The 14167-nt window shown below is 39.4% G+C and overlaps 1 protein-coding gene across 4 annotated transcripts in view; it reads right to left on the reverse strand.

The window, feature by feature from the left end:
• Window positions 1–9135: 9135 nt before the first annotated feature.
• The window catches only part of LOC106080825 (uncharacterized), a 116713-nt gene continuing 111681 nt past the window's right edge, over window positions 9136–14167 (reverse strand). For all 4 annotated transcript variants that reach the window (XM_059361841.1, XM_059361840.1, XM_059361842.1 and 1 more), the window contains one exon: window positions 9136–12330. In XM_059361841.1, the coding sequence (XP_059217824.1) occupies window positions 9865–12330 (2466 nt within the window). In that variant the 3' untranslated portion in view covers window positions 9136–9864. The remainder of the gene's footprint in view (window positions 12331–14167) is intronic.

The following is a 14167-nucleotide window of genomic DNA, read 5'->3' on the forward strand; positions in this document are numbered from 1 at the left end:
CTATTATCATTTGAAGTGTGAAAATTTTGCATAATGCTTTTTTTTTGATATAGCATTTTTTTTTTATTTTAAAAGTGTGTGAAGTTTTATTATGATTTTTTGGTTTTTGTTATGATTTATTATTAAAGCATTTGGTTTGGTTTAAAACTATAGTATATAGTTGTAATATGTTTAGTTTATATATATATTTTTTTTAGTTTTTTCTTGGTTCATATCTGAAATTAATTGATTTCTTTTTAAATATGTTTTTCTATCATAAGAATCAACGTTTTTAAAAAATGTGAAAAAAACAAAGGCAAACATTTTGAAAAAATGAATAATGAAAGCGGATATAAATGATCTTGAGTCTTAAAGAGAGTCATGCAAATTCATGCTCATTCAAGATCGCATGATAAGTTCAATAGATTAGGAGAGTCGTCAAAACGCCACCGCGTTGTATTATAGCCGCTATGATACGAGATATGGGTTTGGGTTTTTGGGTAGTCGGAGACTTAATCAGTTTGTTTCATGATTCACTCCGGAGTATGAGAGACTAGCCTCAATCCGTATAAAAGCCAAATTCTTTTACATCAGACTTATTTCTGCCCAGACATATAAATAAATCGCAATTCTTATCCGATATGGCTGAAATTTTGCACAACGACTTCTACTATGATCTCAAACAGCCAAACCAATCGGTTCAATCCAATGACAGCAATTCTTATCCATTTTCCTTTTTTATACCCACCACCCTAGGATAGAGGGTATATTCATTTTGTCATTTCGTTTGCAATACATCGAAATATCAATTTCCGACCCTACATTTCGGATTGTCGGAAAATTCTAAGACAATTTAACGATGTCCGTGTGTGTGTGCGTCCGTCTGTTGTAATCACTCTACAGCCTTAAAAAAATGAGATATTGAGCTGAAATTTGGCACAAATACGTCTTTTTGAAGCATGCTGGTTAAGTTCTTGAACGGGCCAATCCGGACCATATTTGGATATAGCTGCTGTATAGACCGATCTGCCTATAAATGGTCTAATGGCCATAAATGCTTTATTTTTTATCCAAATTCGCTGAAATTTAAAACAGTGAATAGTTTAAGGCTTTCCGACATCTGACCCAAATATGATCGGACTATATTTAGATATAGCTGCCATATAGAACGATCTCCCGATTAAGGGTCTGACGCCCAGTGGGCTATTTTAAGCCTCCTGACATCTGACCTAAATATGGTTCAGACCGAACTGTATTTAGATTTAGCTGCCATAAAGACCGATCTCCAGATAAAGGGTCTGAAGCCCAAAAAAATTGATTTTTTAACCGACTTCGCTGAAATTTGAAACAGTGGGCTATTTTAAGCTTCCTGACATCTGACCTAAATATGGTTCAGATCGGACTATATTTAGATATAGCTGCCATATAGACCGATCTCCCGATTAAGGGTCTGAAGCCCATAAAAGCTTTATTTTTTAACCGACTTCGCTGAAATTTGAAACAGTGGGCTATTTTAAGCCTCCTGACATCTGACCTAAATATGGTTCAGATCGAACTATATTAAGATATAGCTGCCATACAGATCGATTTCCAGATAGAGGGTCTGAAGCCCAAAAAAATTGATTTTTTAAACGATTTCGCTCAAGTTTAAAACAGTGAGTCGTTTTACGCCTCCCAAAATAGGACCCAAATATGGTTCAGATCGGACTATATTTAGATATAGCTGCTATACAGACCGATCTCCAGATAAAGGGTCTGGAGCCCATAAAAGCTTTATTTTTTAACCGATTTCGCTCAAGTTTGAAACAGTGAGTCGTTTTACGCCTCCCAAAATAGGACTCAAATATGGTTCAGATCGGACTATATTTAGATATAGCTGCCATACAGACCGGTCTCCTGATAAAAGGTCTGAAGCCCATAAAAGCATTATTTTTTAACCGATTTCGCTCAAGTTTGAAACAGTGAGTCGTTTTACGCCTCCCAAAATAGGGCTCAAATATGGTTCGGATCGGACTGTATTTAGATATAGCTGTTATAAAGACCGATATGCCGGTTAAGGGTCCTTGCCGAATTTGGGTGCATAAGTTATCAAATTTTATCGGATTGTGACGAAAGGGGATTTACCGAGGTGGTGGGTATCCAAAGTTCGGCCCGGCCGAACTTAATGGCTTTTTAGTTGTTTGCCTATAAAGAGATACCGGGCAAAGAACTTGACAAACGCGATGCAGGAGGGTATTTAAAATGCGACACTTTTACTTGCTAATCGTAAATAAATATTGGTATTTAAGTTCACTTGTACTTCCTTTTACTACGAACTTAGCACTTTCTCTACAACCGCAGCAAGGTGAGCAACGCCCACATATCCATCTCTCCCCCTCTTTCTCTCTCTAACAAACATAACCCCTATACTCTGTATATTCAAAACAAAAATCTTACCATTTGTCAATTTGTCATTGGACTTATTATTCCTCTAGAGACAAGGTAGTATTCCTTGTTGCATAGCAGCATGCATATTCACGACCTAGTCGGCTGCATAGAGGGTTCTCTTGCTGTAAAGGAATATACACTGGCAGCATTTCTTGACATTGAAGGTGCTTTCAATAATGTAAAACCAACGTCAATCATGAAGGAGTTGGAATTTCTAGGCATCAACTCTACCGTAAGAAAGTTTATTTTAATAGCTTACTTACTAAAATATGCATTACGGCAGGCTTGGGATCTGTGGGTTTAAAAAGATGGGTCAGCAGAGGAACACCTCAAGGGGGTGTACTGTCTCCTCTACTTTGAAATATAGCCACCACTTTTACATCTTTTTCTCTGAAAGAAAAAGATGTAAAAGTGGACGATTTTTGCTGATTAAACGCTTGGAAGATATAAAAAAGGATTTAAATTTTCTAGCTTTAAGTTTACTTTTGCAAAACACTAATCATTCACTCTAAAATATGATTTTTTTGATACTGAGAGAATTAAAAATACTTTAAGAGAGTAATACACACATACAGTCACATTTTCTAAGGTGTTTGAGAGAAAGATTCTTCGTACAATGTAAGGACCAATCTGCGTTAATGAAGAATTCGGCGTCGTACGAATAACAAGTTTTATCAGCTAGCTTTTACATGGCAGAAGAACTTACAAAATAAATCTAGCATAGGAACGGAGAGGGAAAACACCGCTGTGAAATGGTTTGGTTTCGTCACAGGAAGCCTTACTACGAATTCGAAACTTAACTTAAAAGGAAACTTAATTGGAAGTGTCACATTCAGGAGCGTACTGAGAAGGCTCACAGATGTTGGGCACTATGTAGACGGGCCGTGGGCTCGTAATGGGGCATGGATCCGAGAATAGTCCCCTGGCTCTACAGGAGGGTAATTAGACCAATACTTACTTGCGCCTCAGTATTTTGGTGGACTGGTGTGGAGAAAAAGTGCAACATAAGGACCATACAACAGGTTCAGATAATATGTTGTCTTGGCATAGGCGATGCGTTGAGTACCGCGCCCACTAGGGCGCTGGAGACTATTCTACATATCCGACCCCTTGACATACAGATTAAGTGTTAGGCAGCCACAGCGGTTATGAGACTTAAGGCGATGGGTGAATGGATTGAGGATTGGAGCAGCTCATACCATCGCGGACTGCCGTCAATAAACTTGGTTAACCCGAAGCCTTTCGGGTCGACGCAATCCAAGTTAAGGGAGTGGGCGACGAATGCGCATGCAACATTGTGGAACAGCGAAACGGTCGGTAGGACGGCGAAAATCCTATGGGGGGATCCAGATCGTGAGAAGACGAGGCTATTACTGAAAGGAAGCAAGAAGGTATCATAGCGGGGTACATAGGACTACGAGCTCAACCTAACCTACAAGACTACCCATGTTGTAATACAGTTCCGATGCATAGCTATTTGTGAAAGCAGGCGAGATACTTCTAAAGTGTTTGAAAGAAAGATTCTTCGTACAATGTAAGGAATGCGTTGATGGAGAATATCGGCGTCTTAAGAATAACGAGCTTTAAGAGCTAACGTTTATATGGCAGAACAACTTACAAAATAAAGCTAGGAGGGAGAGGGAAAACACCGCTGGGAAATGCTTTGGTTTCGTCACCGGAAGCCTTACTACAAATTCGGAGTTAGGATAACAATCAGCAACAAGTTAAACGTCGAAAATTATTATGAATTTGAAACAAATGTCAATAAAAGTATTATTTTGTAAAAAGCTTTTTTATTTGAAACAAAAAAAAAAATATGGTGATAATACTACTAATAAAATCTATATCATTGATTGTTTATAAATAAAAAACAAAATTTGAATGACCATAATAACAACAACAAACACTAGGGTTAATGCCAACATTAAACTTAAGACAAAAATCATAATGGATGGAAGGCATTGAAGAAAAAAATGTATATGTACCTTCAAAAACATGAGTGATTAAATGACAAAATGAAATGATGATCAAACATAGTGCTTGTGTGCAAATAATCCAAGGTGAGTGTTGCAAAAAGCAACAAGAAAAAAATCTTAAAAAATAATATCATTATGAATAGAGATAATTGCCACTTAAAAAATGTTTAAAACTAAAGGTGAAATAATAGAAGAAGAACTATTATTAGAAAGCTGAATTGGATTGGATTCTCATATTTCTTAAAGAAATTGCAAAAAAAAAAGAATTTAAAAAATATTTTTTTTTTCTTATATATGATATACAATACACATCTAATCAATACATTAAAAATATATACTTTCTTTTAATTTTTAGCGATCACTTTTAAAATTAATACATAAATAGTATTTTCTTTTTTTCAATGGTTTTTTTTTTTTTTTTTCTTTTTTTACTCAAATACATGCTACGACATCTAGTGGACAAAATTTATAAAGTGCTAAAAATCATTGAAATGATTTTCCATTTTAGTTTTTTTTCTGATTTTGTTTTGTTTTTAATATTAAAGTATACATTTAGAAAAAAATGTATGTATGTTTGCTTTATATTTGCTATGCTAATTAATACATAATGTAATATTGTTGTTTAACATAAAATATAATCATCTTATTTTTCCATATAGCTAACATTCATCTGGCATATATACTTATGTATTTATAACATACATACATACATATGAATAATTTAATTCATATTAAAATGTCCTTATTATTACTTGCATGCATTTTCTTTGTTTTCTTTTTATTTTTTATTCATATAGTTTGTAATGCCTTTTTTGCTTTTATTCTTCAACTTATACTTCTTCGGTATCTCTATCTCTCCTAAAGCATAAATTCCTTTAAAACTCAGTCTAAATTATGAAATTGGTCATTGACTACTAATTCTTGGTTTTTTTTGTTTTTGCATAAAATCGAAAGATTGGTTCATAAATGTTTGCGGTTTCTTCATTTCTTTTTGTTTATATAAATTAATGGTCATTTGTTCGTTTTGCAAAATAAGTTGAACTTCTTTATAAAGCTTTTCATGGTGATTATTTCTTAATTTTTTCAATATTGAATAATGTGGAGAACTTTTAGCATAAAGTGTTTGGTTTTTTGGGGGGAAGATTAAATGATAGATAATAGATTTTCTTTAAAACAAATTTATATCTTTTGAGTTTTAAAATTCCAGAAAACCGATCAATGATTTCCATGATATATCATCATATCATTTGTTGATATTCTCATTAAAAAACAAGCAGAAGTTTATGTGATTAATTGAAATGTCCCTTAAATCATAATTATAAAGTGTTAAAGCTCATATAGTCCGGTCTAACTAAGTCAACTTAAGTGTTTAATGTTTAAAAGTCTGGTTTGGAAATGGATCGATCACATTGAAAAGATGAATCGACAAAAGTTCAAAATTCTTGCATTTTTGTTATACGTTAAGGCAAATGGTTTTGGACCATCCTGCCCAATTAAAATGTATTAATGACATAATTTTTTTCTTTGGCAATTACACTTCTTCCGTAGAACACATGATTTTGTGCATCTGTTGGAAGTTGGGAAAAGTACAGCTAATGGACAGGGTTATCGAGCGTGGTTAATGTGGTAATTGTATCATAGATGTGTTTTCGCTATTAATACGATTCCAATACAACATATCAATGCACGGCTCTTGAAGCCAAATGCAAAATTTTGCTCATGAACATCCCACTAAGGAACAGAGGCAAACTTCTCATATATCAATGAGTGCAGTCTGATTTAAGTTTTTTAAGCTCAATGATAAGGAGCCTCCTGCCGAATCCGAACGAGAAGTTTTACATGGCATAGTACCTCACAAATGTTGCCAGCATAAGGAGGGGAAAACCATCGCTGAAAATTTTTTTCTGACATCAGAAAAAGTATTTCGAACCCAGGCGTTCAGCGTCATAGGCGGACATGCTAACCTCTGCGCTACGGTGGCCTCCATTGTTTCAAGTCCTTGAAGCCATCACACCTAATATGGTTGAAAAGTCTTCTAACCAAAGACGAAACGCGTCCCATAGTGGCTGGTGTGTGTTGCTATCTTTAGCTTTCCTTTTCCATTTGCAAAATCCGACCATTGAGCTCGTCTCAAAAGAGAAACAAAAAAAATTATACATTTTAATGACCTTTGCCCTAACAGGCAAAAATCTTGAAAAATTAATAAAATGTATTAAAATGAATTGTACTAAATTGAATTGTAATAAACTGAATTAAATTGAAATGTACTTTATATACTCTTGCTTAATTGAATGAATTGTAATTTCCAACCCTGTATAATTTGTAAAAGAATTGTCTAACAAATGTGTTTTTTTACTAAGGAAATGAAATTGAATTGAGACACTCAATGCTAAGTTGCCTTTGTACAAAATTACGATAGACCACTTATTCGCCAGCACTCGATCGGTAAGGTCCTTCTTCTTTTTATTTATCTCATTTCACTTACTCTCACTCCAGCTCTAATCAACTTTAACTTCAACTCCATCATGGATCGCATTTGTCGAGTATTATGCGCAGTATCTCTTTTTAGGGAAACAGAGAATATTGAATGAGAACTCTTATGCTTTTGGAGCTATATCAAGTTATAGTCCGATTCGGACCATAAATAAATGCTGAATATAGCAGAAGTCATTGTGTAATATTTCAGTTCATTCGGATAAGAATTGCGCCTTGGAGCTCCCACAAGGGAAGAAGAAGCATAATCGGGAGATCGGTTTATATGGGAGCTATATAAACCTATTGATCGATTCAGACCATATTAGACACGTTCGTTGAAGGTCATGAGAGAAGCTGTTGTACAAAATTTCTTCCAAATCAGATGTGAATTGCGCCCTCTAGAGGCTCAAGAAGTCAAGATGAAGCATAATCGGGAGATCGGTTTATATGGGAGCTATATCAACCTATTGATCGATTCAGACCATATTGACACGTACGTTGAAGGTCATGAGAGAAGCCGTTGTACAAAATTTCTTCCAAATCGGATGAGAATTGCGCCCTCTAGAGGCTTAAGAAGATAAGATCCCAGATCGGTTTATATAGCAGCTATATCAGGTTATGTACCGATTGGCGCCATACTTAGCACAGTTATTGGAACTCATAGTAAAACACCTCATGCGAAATTTCAGCCAAATCGGATGAGAATTGCGCGCTCTATTGGCTTAAGACGTCAAGATCCAAGATCGGTGACAGCTATACCAAATTATGAACCGATTTGAATCATACTAAACACAGTTGTTGGAAGTCACACCAAAACACTACATACAATTTCAATCAAATCGGACGAGAATTGCGCCCTCTAGAGGCTCAAGAAGTCAATACTCAAGATCGGTTTATATGGCAGCTATACCAAATTGTAAACCGATTTGAATTATATTAAACACAGTTGTTGGAAGTAATACCAAAACACTACGTGCAAAATTTCAATCAAATCGGATAAGAATTGCGCCTTCTAAAAGCTCAAGAAGTCAAGACCCAATATCGGCTTATATGGCAGGTATATCAGATTATGAACATATTTCACTACAAGAAATCTGATGATATCCGCCACCAAATCTTCAGCCACATTGTTCACTACAGATACGCGTGAGGAGAACTAAGCTGACTGCGATGGTCGACGGAGAAATGATTTCGACCACCCACCAAGTGTCCCAAAATCCTTGGCGTCACATTTGACAGCTCTTACACATTCTCCCTACATGCCACAGCAATCTGCGATAGAGTCAAAAGTAGAAACAAGGTCCTCAAGTCACTTGCTGGCAGCACTTGGGTTTTCGGACACAGAAACCTTGTCGACCATGTACAAAGCAATTGGCCGGTCTGTGGTAAGTTATTTTGTGACACGCAGTGGAATAATATTCAGATCTGTCAGAATGCCGCCCTCCGATGCGCGACTGGTTGTCTCCTCAGCTCTCAGGTGGACCACCTCCTTCAGGAGACAAAGATCCTATCAGTGCGAAGACATAACTACATGCTGTTTAAGCTATACCTTATGGGCTGTTATCGCAGAGACCATCCAAATCATCATCTTGTGGATAGATATCCACCGCCCAGAAGCCTTAAGGTAGATCTACATGATCTAGAGCGTGAGGTTCAGCGGTACAAGAGAGAACCTCTGGATCAAGCGGCATACCAAGCAGGTCTAAACAACACAGACACGGTAGCAGATGCGGTAATTGGCTATCGGGTGAATGCAGTCCTTGGAGAACGACCGTCTCCCAATGCACCTGAAGAACTCGACCTCCCCCGGCAAACTAGAGTAGTTCTGGCTCAATTACGTTCCGGCAGATGCAGCCGCCTCAATTCCCACAGAGGATTGATGCCGACGGGCAAGATGTATGTCCCGATTGTAACCAGGGATCGCACAATACACGTCACCTGTTTAACTGCCCGGCCAGATCCACTCGACTCAGACCCAGATCCCTGTGGACGCACCCCAATTTAGTGGCAGAGTTCTTGGGTCTTGACACTCAACAGAATCAAGCAGACGAAAGATAGAACACAATAAACTACTATAACAACAACATGAACCGGTTGTTGTTGGAAGTGATATCAAAACACTACGTGCAAAATTTCAGTCAAATTGGACGAGAATTGCGCCCTCTAGAGGCTCAAGAAGTCAAGACCAAAGATCGGTTTATATGGCAGCCGATTTGGCTCATTTACAATCCCAACAGACCTACACTAATAAGAAGTAGTTGTGCAAAATTTCAAGCGGCTAGCTTTACTCCTTTAAAAGTTAGCGTGCTTTCGACAGACAGACGGACGTACATGGCTAGTTCGACTTAATATGTTACGACGATCAAGAAAATATATACTTTATGGGGTCATAGACGTATATTTCGAGGTGTTACAAACAGAATGACGAAATTAGTAGACCCCCATCCTATGGTGGAGGGTATAAAAATGGCTTACTCTATAAAAAAGGTTTTTACATTCAAAATTTGAAGAATTGAACTTTCCGAAAAAATGTTCTAGTCTTGCTATGAGTAGTTCAAAGGCTCAGTTCCTATATGGTCAGAGCATTAGTATCGCTGTTATAAATCTGCAGCTATATCTCAAGACTTTGAACAAGATTTCAGTTTATACAAAAAAATTATAGTTAAATGTGATCGATTCATACCTTTTCTGATTTCCAAGCTTCATGGAGTGAATTTTGAATTTTTGAAAATTTTGTCACCCTGTTTCTTGCTAGGAAGATTTCAACTCTCTCTGTAGATCTGAGGCTTTTATGTTTCTGATTCATATCTTACTGCTTGTTTCAAAATTGGACTTGACTGCAAAACACTTGTAAGTCCGAGGGGAAAAATTGCTTTAAATTAAACCTATTGAGCCCAATAACATTGCTTTAAAGCTTCACAACTAAATGCCTTTGTGAGTCCACTTGGTAATGTTGAAGTTTTTCCTTTTTTTTTTAACTATTTCGCTTTGTGTACTTGTCAGTAACTTAAATCAAATGGGATTTACGATTGGAATGTTCTATGGCTGCCAGTAGTTCATGCTTTTGTCGCACATACAGTCTACCCTTCTTCCAGGGATTTTGTAAGAGCAATGGTTTGAAATCGTCTCGCAAACATCGTTCCCTGGCTCCAATGACGGCTACCAAACAGAAATTATCCAAAACATCTGCAGAGTAGATGGGGCCATTGCTGCCCTTGAGGACGGCAGCCATGTTCAGTTGCTTCACCACCAGATTGATGACCTCGCGAGCTGAAGTTTTAGCGGTAACATGCAGCTTCAGGCTAGTGCCCGAAGCCAGACCTGTGTTATACGCGGTATAGACCTGTATAATGCCCGAGGGAGTGTTGGCAACACCTTCCGTGGCGCCCTCTGAAGCCAGACTGGGACAACTACTGGCTGTGTATTCCTCCTGGCTATTTAGCCTTTGCATATGTTTGCTGGTTGAAGCTTTGCCAGGTGCTATATTCTCATCCAGACTGGAGGAAGTCGAAGCTTTCATTTCCGTTTGCAATGCACTCAGTGAAGATTTCAGATATAAGCCATTGTCTCTTAGATTGGCGCTGGAGGCTGACTTCACCTTCTCTGCCGTTTTGATTTGTTTGCTCTCATACTCCCCATTGTAGTTGACCTTCAACGATTGACTTGAACCCAATGAGGAGGGATCGGTGACCAAATATGGAGCCGAGCTGGAGGAGTGTACAGTGATCATAGGTGTTACGGGTGTGGAGGAGGTGGGTGTTATATTCGAACTGGTTCGCTTACGTTGTAAACCCTGAATTTGTTTTTGATTTTGTTTCGCCGTCTCGCTGAGTGTATCATCGGATCTCGAGGGAGGTACACTAAACATTTGGCCAAAATCACTGGTGCTGGTAAGCACCGAATCATTGGCCGAATAAAAGCTGTGCGTTGTGCAATGGGATGTCACCGAGTCACCGGAGTTCTTTCTTAACGACGATATATCCGAAGTCATAAAATCACCTTGTACCTGCAGTAGATTGGCTGTCGAGGGCGTGGCCAAGGTGGAAGTCGTTACGGTTAAAGGTTGACTCTGCGTTTGCTTTTGATAAGTCATCGATGAGGCGGATGATGTGGTTGGAGCGGAGGAAGCGGTCGGTGTTGTAGCTGCTGATAAACCTAAATTTTGCTCTGACTTAGAATGTTCTGGTCCCAGATTGGGGCTGGTATGGCTAGAGCCTGGTCCCGGCCAGCTACCTCTACCCGATCCGGTTTTGCTGAACTTCATGTCCCCTCGTCCAGGCGGTTGTAGCAGCTGTGGATTTACCCCAGAGCCCTGCTCTGAGCTTTGAGCAAATTCCAATATATCCTTCATTGCGGCCGAGGGAGGGGCATTTTTATCGCGAGCAAAGGCTACCACATCCATTAGCCAACGCACTGACTTCCATACAGCATTCAGGCTGGCCGTCAATTCCTGCAGTTTGGCCAGTCGCTCTTTTGCGGTCTGCAGTTCGCTGGTGGAGAAGGCCTCCCTCTGCGAATGATTGGCCAAGGTGGTGTCCAGCTCCAGGATACACGAAAGACGGGCATATTTTTGTATTATACCCGGTTGATAGGTGGACAGGTGTATCATTTCGAAGGCCTGTATACTCAGACTGGCCAAGTCCTCACGCTGTAGCAGCAATTCCGATTGTCCCGGCACCGCACAACTCAGTTCCACCGAGGGGCATATTATCAGAAAACTTATATCCTTGCTATGCTCTATGACCTCAACATCAAAGAGGCGGTGGGTGAAAGCATCCTGAGGCTTGATGTTCATATAGGCAAAGAGTTTATTGGTGGCCGTGGTCAGGTCATAGAGAAACAGTCTCTGCACTTCTGTGGTAGCCTCAGTATTGGTATTGAAATCTAGGCCCAACCTCAAGGGACTGGAGCTGCGTGGAACATCTTCTCCTTTACCATCGGCAGAATTGCCGCCCTTCTTCAGCACCTGCCATTCTTCGGCAGATATGTGACTGTTATCGCGTACCTTACAATGCGGCAATACATTGGGCGTTTTCGCGGGTACAACCACCTGAATCTGATCCATTGAGCATTGCATCTTTAAATAGCCCAAATATAGGCCAGGACTCAAACGATGATGGGCCATTTGATGGTATTGCAATTGATCCGTTAGTGATGATATTAAAATTTCATTGATATTGTACTCTTCGTGTAATGCTCCTATCTTCTTTTGTAGCTTATTCACAGGCAACCAGCGGGAATTGAGTATGGAGACTTGCTTTTGACTTTTAACCGCTTGTATGCAGGTTAGCACCACCGTACCATGGTTATCCTTGAGTGGTTTGTAATACAATTGACCGAGATCATTGAAACCCAGTGCCGATTGCATTTGACATACGGCCGAGAGTAATTTGGTGCGAAAATGATTGGCGGAGGTAAGATTGCGTTCCATATCGGTGCGTAACGATTTCACATCATCCCATGTACAGGCGACCTGAAAAGAGGAGAAAAATTTGATTAGGTTAGTTAAGTGCCTTAGGTTAGAAAAGGTGAGTTCACTTGGGGTCCAGTTTCAGTTCATTATCACAAGAGACCAAAACTGATCTTAAATAGAAAAAAGTGTAAGAAATAACATAAAAATCCTTTACTCAGACGAAAGAGAAGATAAGTCTAGGGAGCAAAATGCATATTCAATACGCCCACATCTATGTTCATGGTCAGAAGATGCCCTATCCCACACCCACCTAAGTGTCCATTGTAAGTATGTGCCAACCTGTAACCATTGGACGTTCACACCAGGGCTGTGGAGTCGAAAGTTTGAAGCTTCAATAGAGGTTTCAAAGCAGAAGTCTACGTCGGTGGACGCTCAGCACCCATTGCTGATATCGAGAAAACCTGCTCAGAAGGACCAGAACTACTTTGGTCCAACTGAGAATTGTGTGAGAGACAGAATTAAGGGCGATCAAGATTGGACGATATTATCCCTAAGCCTGAGTGTTAAGGTTAATTATTCCTTTCGTGGAGCGCCAGTGGCTCAGCACCCATTGCTGATATCGATAAATACCTGCCCAGGAGGACCAGAACTACTTGGCCCAACTGAGAATTGTGTGACAGACAGAACTCAGGTTGCTCAAGATTGGACGATACCAACAATAATATCTGGCCTGAATGCAATACTGGACAATATGACCCATTAGATGCCCGGCGAAGCCATTGAATCTGACTGCAGACGAACTATGAACCGCTCCAAATGAAGTGGCTACATATTTAGAGCTGGATCTGGGGACCATTGCCGGGACAGAATGATCTCAGAGAGAGAGAGAGAGAGAGAGAGAGAGACAGAGAGAGAGACAGAGAGAGCGAAGAAAAGACTAATACGACAGAAGAAGCACGGAGTTCCTGACTTAGATTTTCTTTTTCGAGTTTTCTTTTTATACCCACCACCATAGGATGGGGGTATACTAACCTAGTCATTCCGTTTTTAAATGCAAATTTTGCCCATGAAATTCCACTTAGGAACAGGGGCAAACTTCTCACATATCAATGAGTGCAGTTCGATTCAAGTTTAAGCTAAATGGTAAGGGGTCTTCTTTTTATAGCCGAGTTCGAACGGCGTGCCGCAGTGCGACACCTCTTTGGAGAGAATTTTACATGGCATAGTACCTCACAAATTTTGCCAGCATTAGGAGGGGAAAACCACCGCTGAAAATTATTCCTGATGGTCTCGCCAGGATTCGAACCTAGGCGTTCAGCGTCATAGGCGGACATGCTAACCTCTGTGCTACGGTGGCCTCCGTTGTTAACATCTCGAAATATTGATCTAGGACCCTACAAAGTATATATAGATCGTCTCGACATTCTGAGTCGAACTAGCCCTGTCCGTCCGTCTGTCGAAATCACGATAGCGGTCGAACGCGTAAAGCTAGCCACTCGAAATTTTGCACAGATACTTAATATTGATGTGGGTTGTTGGGGATTGCAAATGGGCCATATCGGTTTAGATTTAGATATAGCTCCCATATAAACCGATCTCCCGATTTGACTTCTGGAGCCCCTGGAAGCCACAATTTTTGCACGATTTGGCTAAAATTTTGCACATGGTGTTCTGTTATGACTTTCAACAACTGTGTCAAGTTCAGTTTAAATCGGTCAAGAACCTGATATAGCTCTCATATAAACCGATCTCTCGATTTTACTTCTTGAGCCCCTGGAAGCCTCAATATTTATCCGATTTGACTGCAATTTTGCACATCGTGTTCTGTTGTGACTTGGAACAAATGTGCCAAGTTCAGATTAAATCGGGCAAAAACATGATATAGCTCCCATATAAA

The sequence above is a fragment of the Stomoxys calcitrans genome, chromosome 2, assembly GCF_963082655.1.
Source record: "Stomoxys calcitrans chromosome 2, idStoCalc2.1, whole genome shotgun sequence".
NCBI lineage: Eukaryota > Metazoa > Arthropoda > Insecta > Diptera > Muscidae > Stomoxys > Stomoxys calcitrans.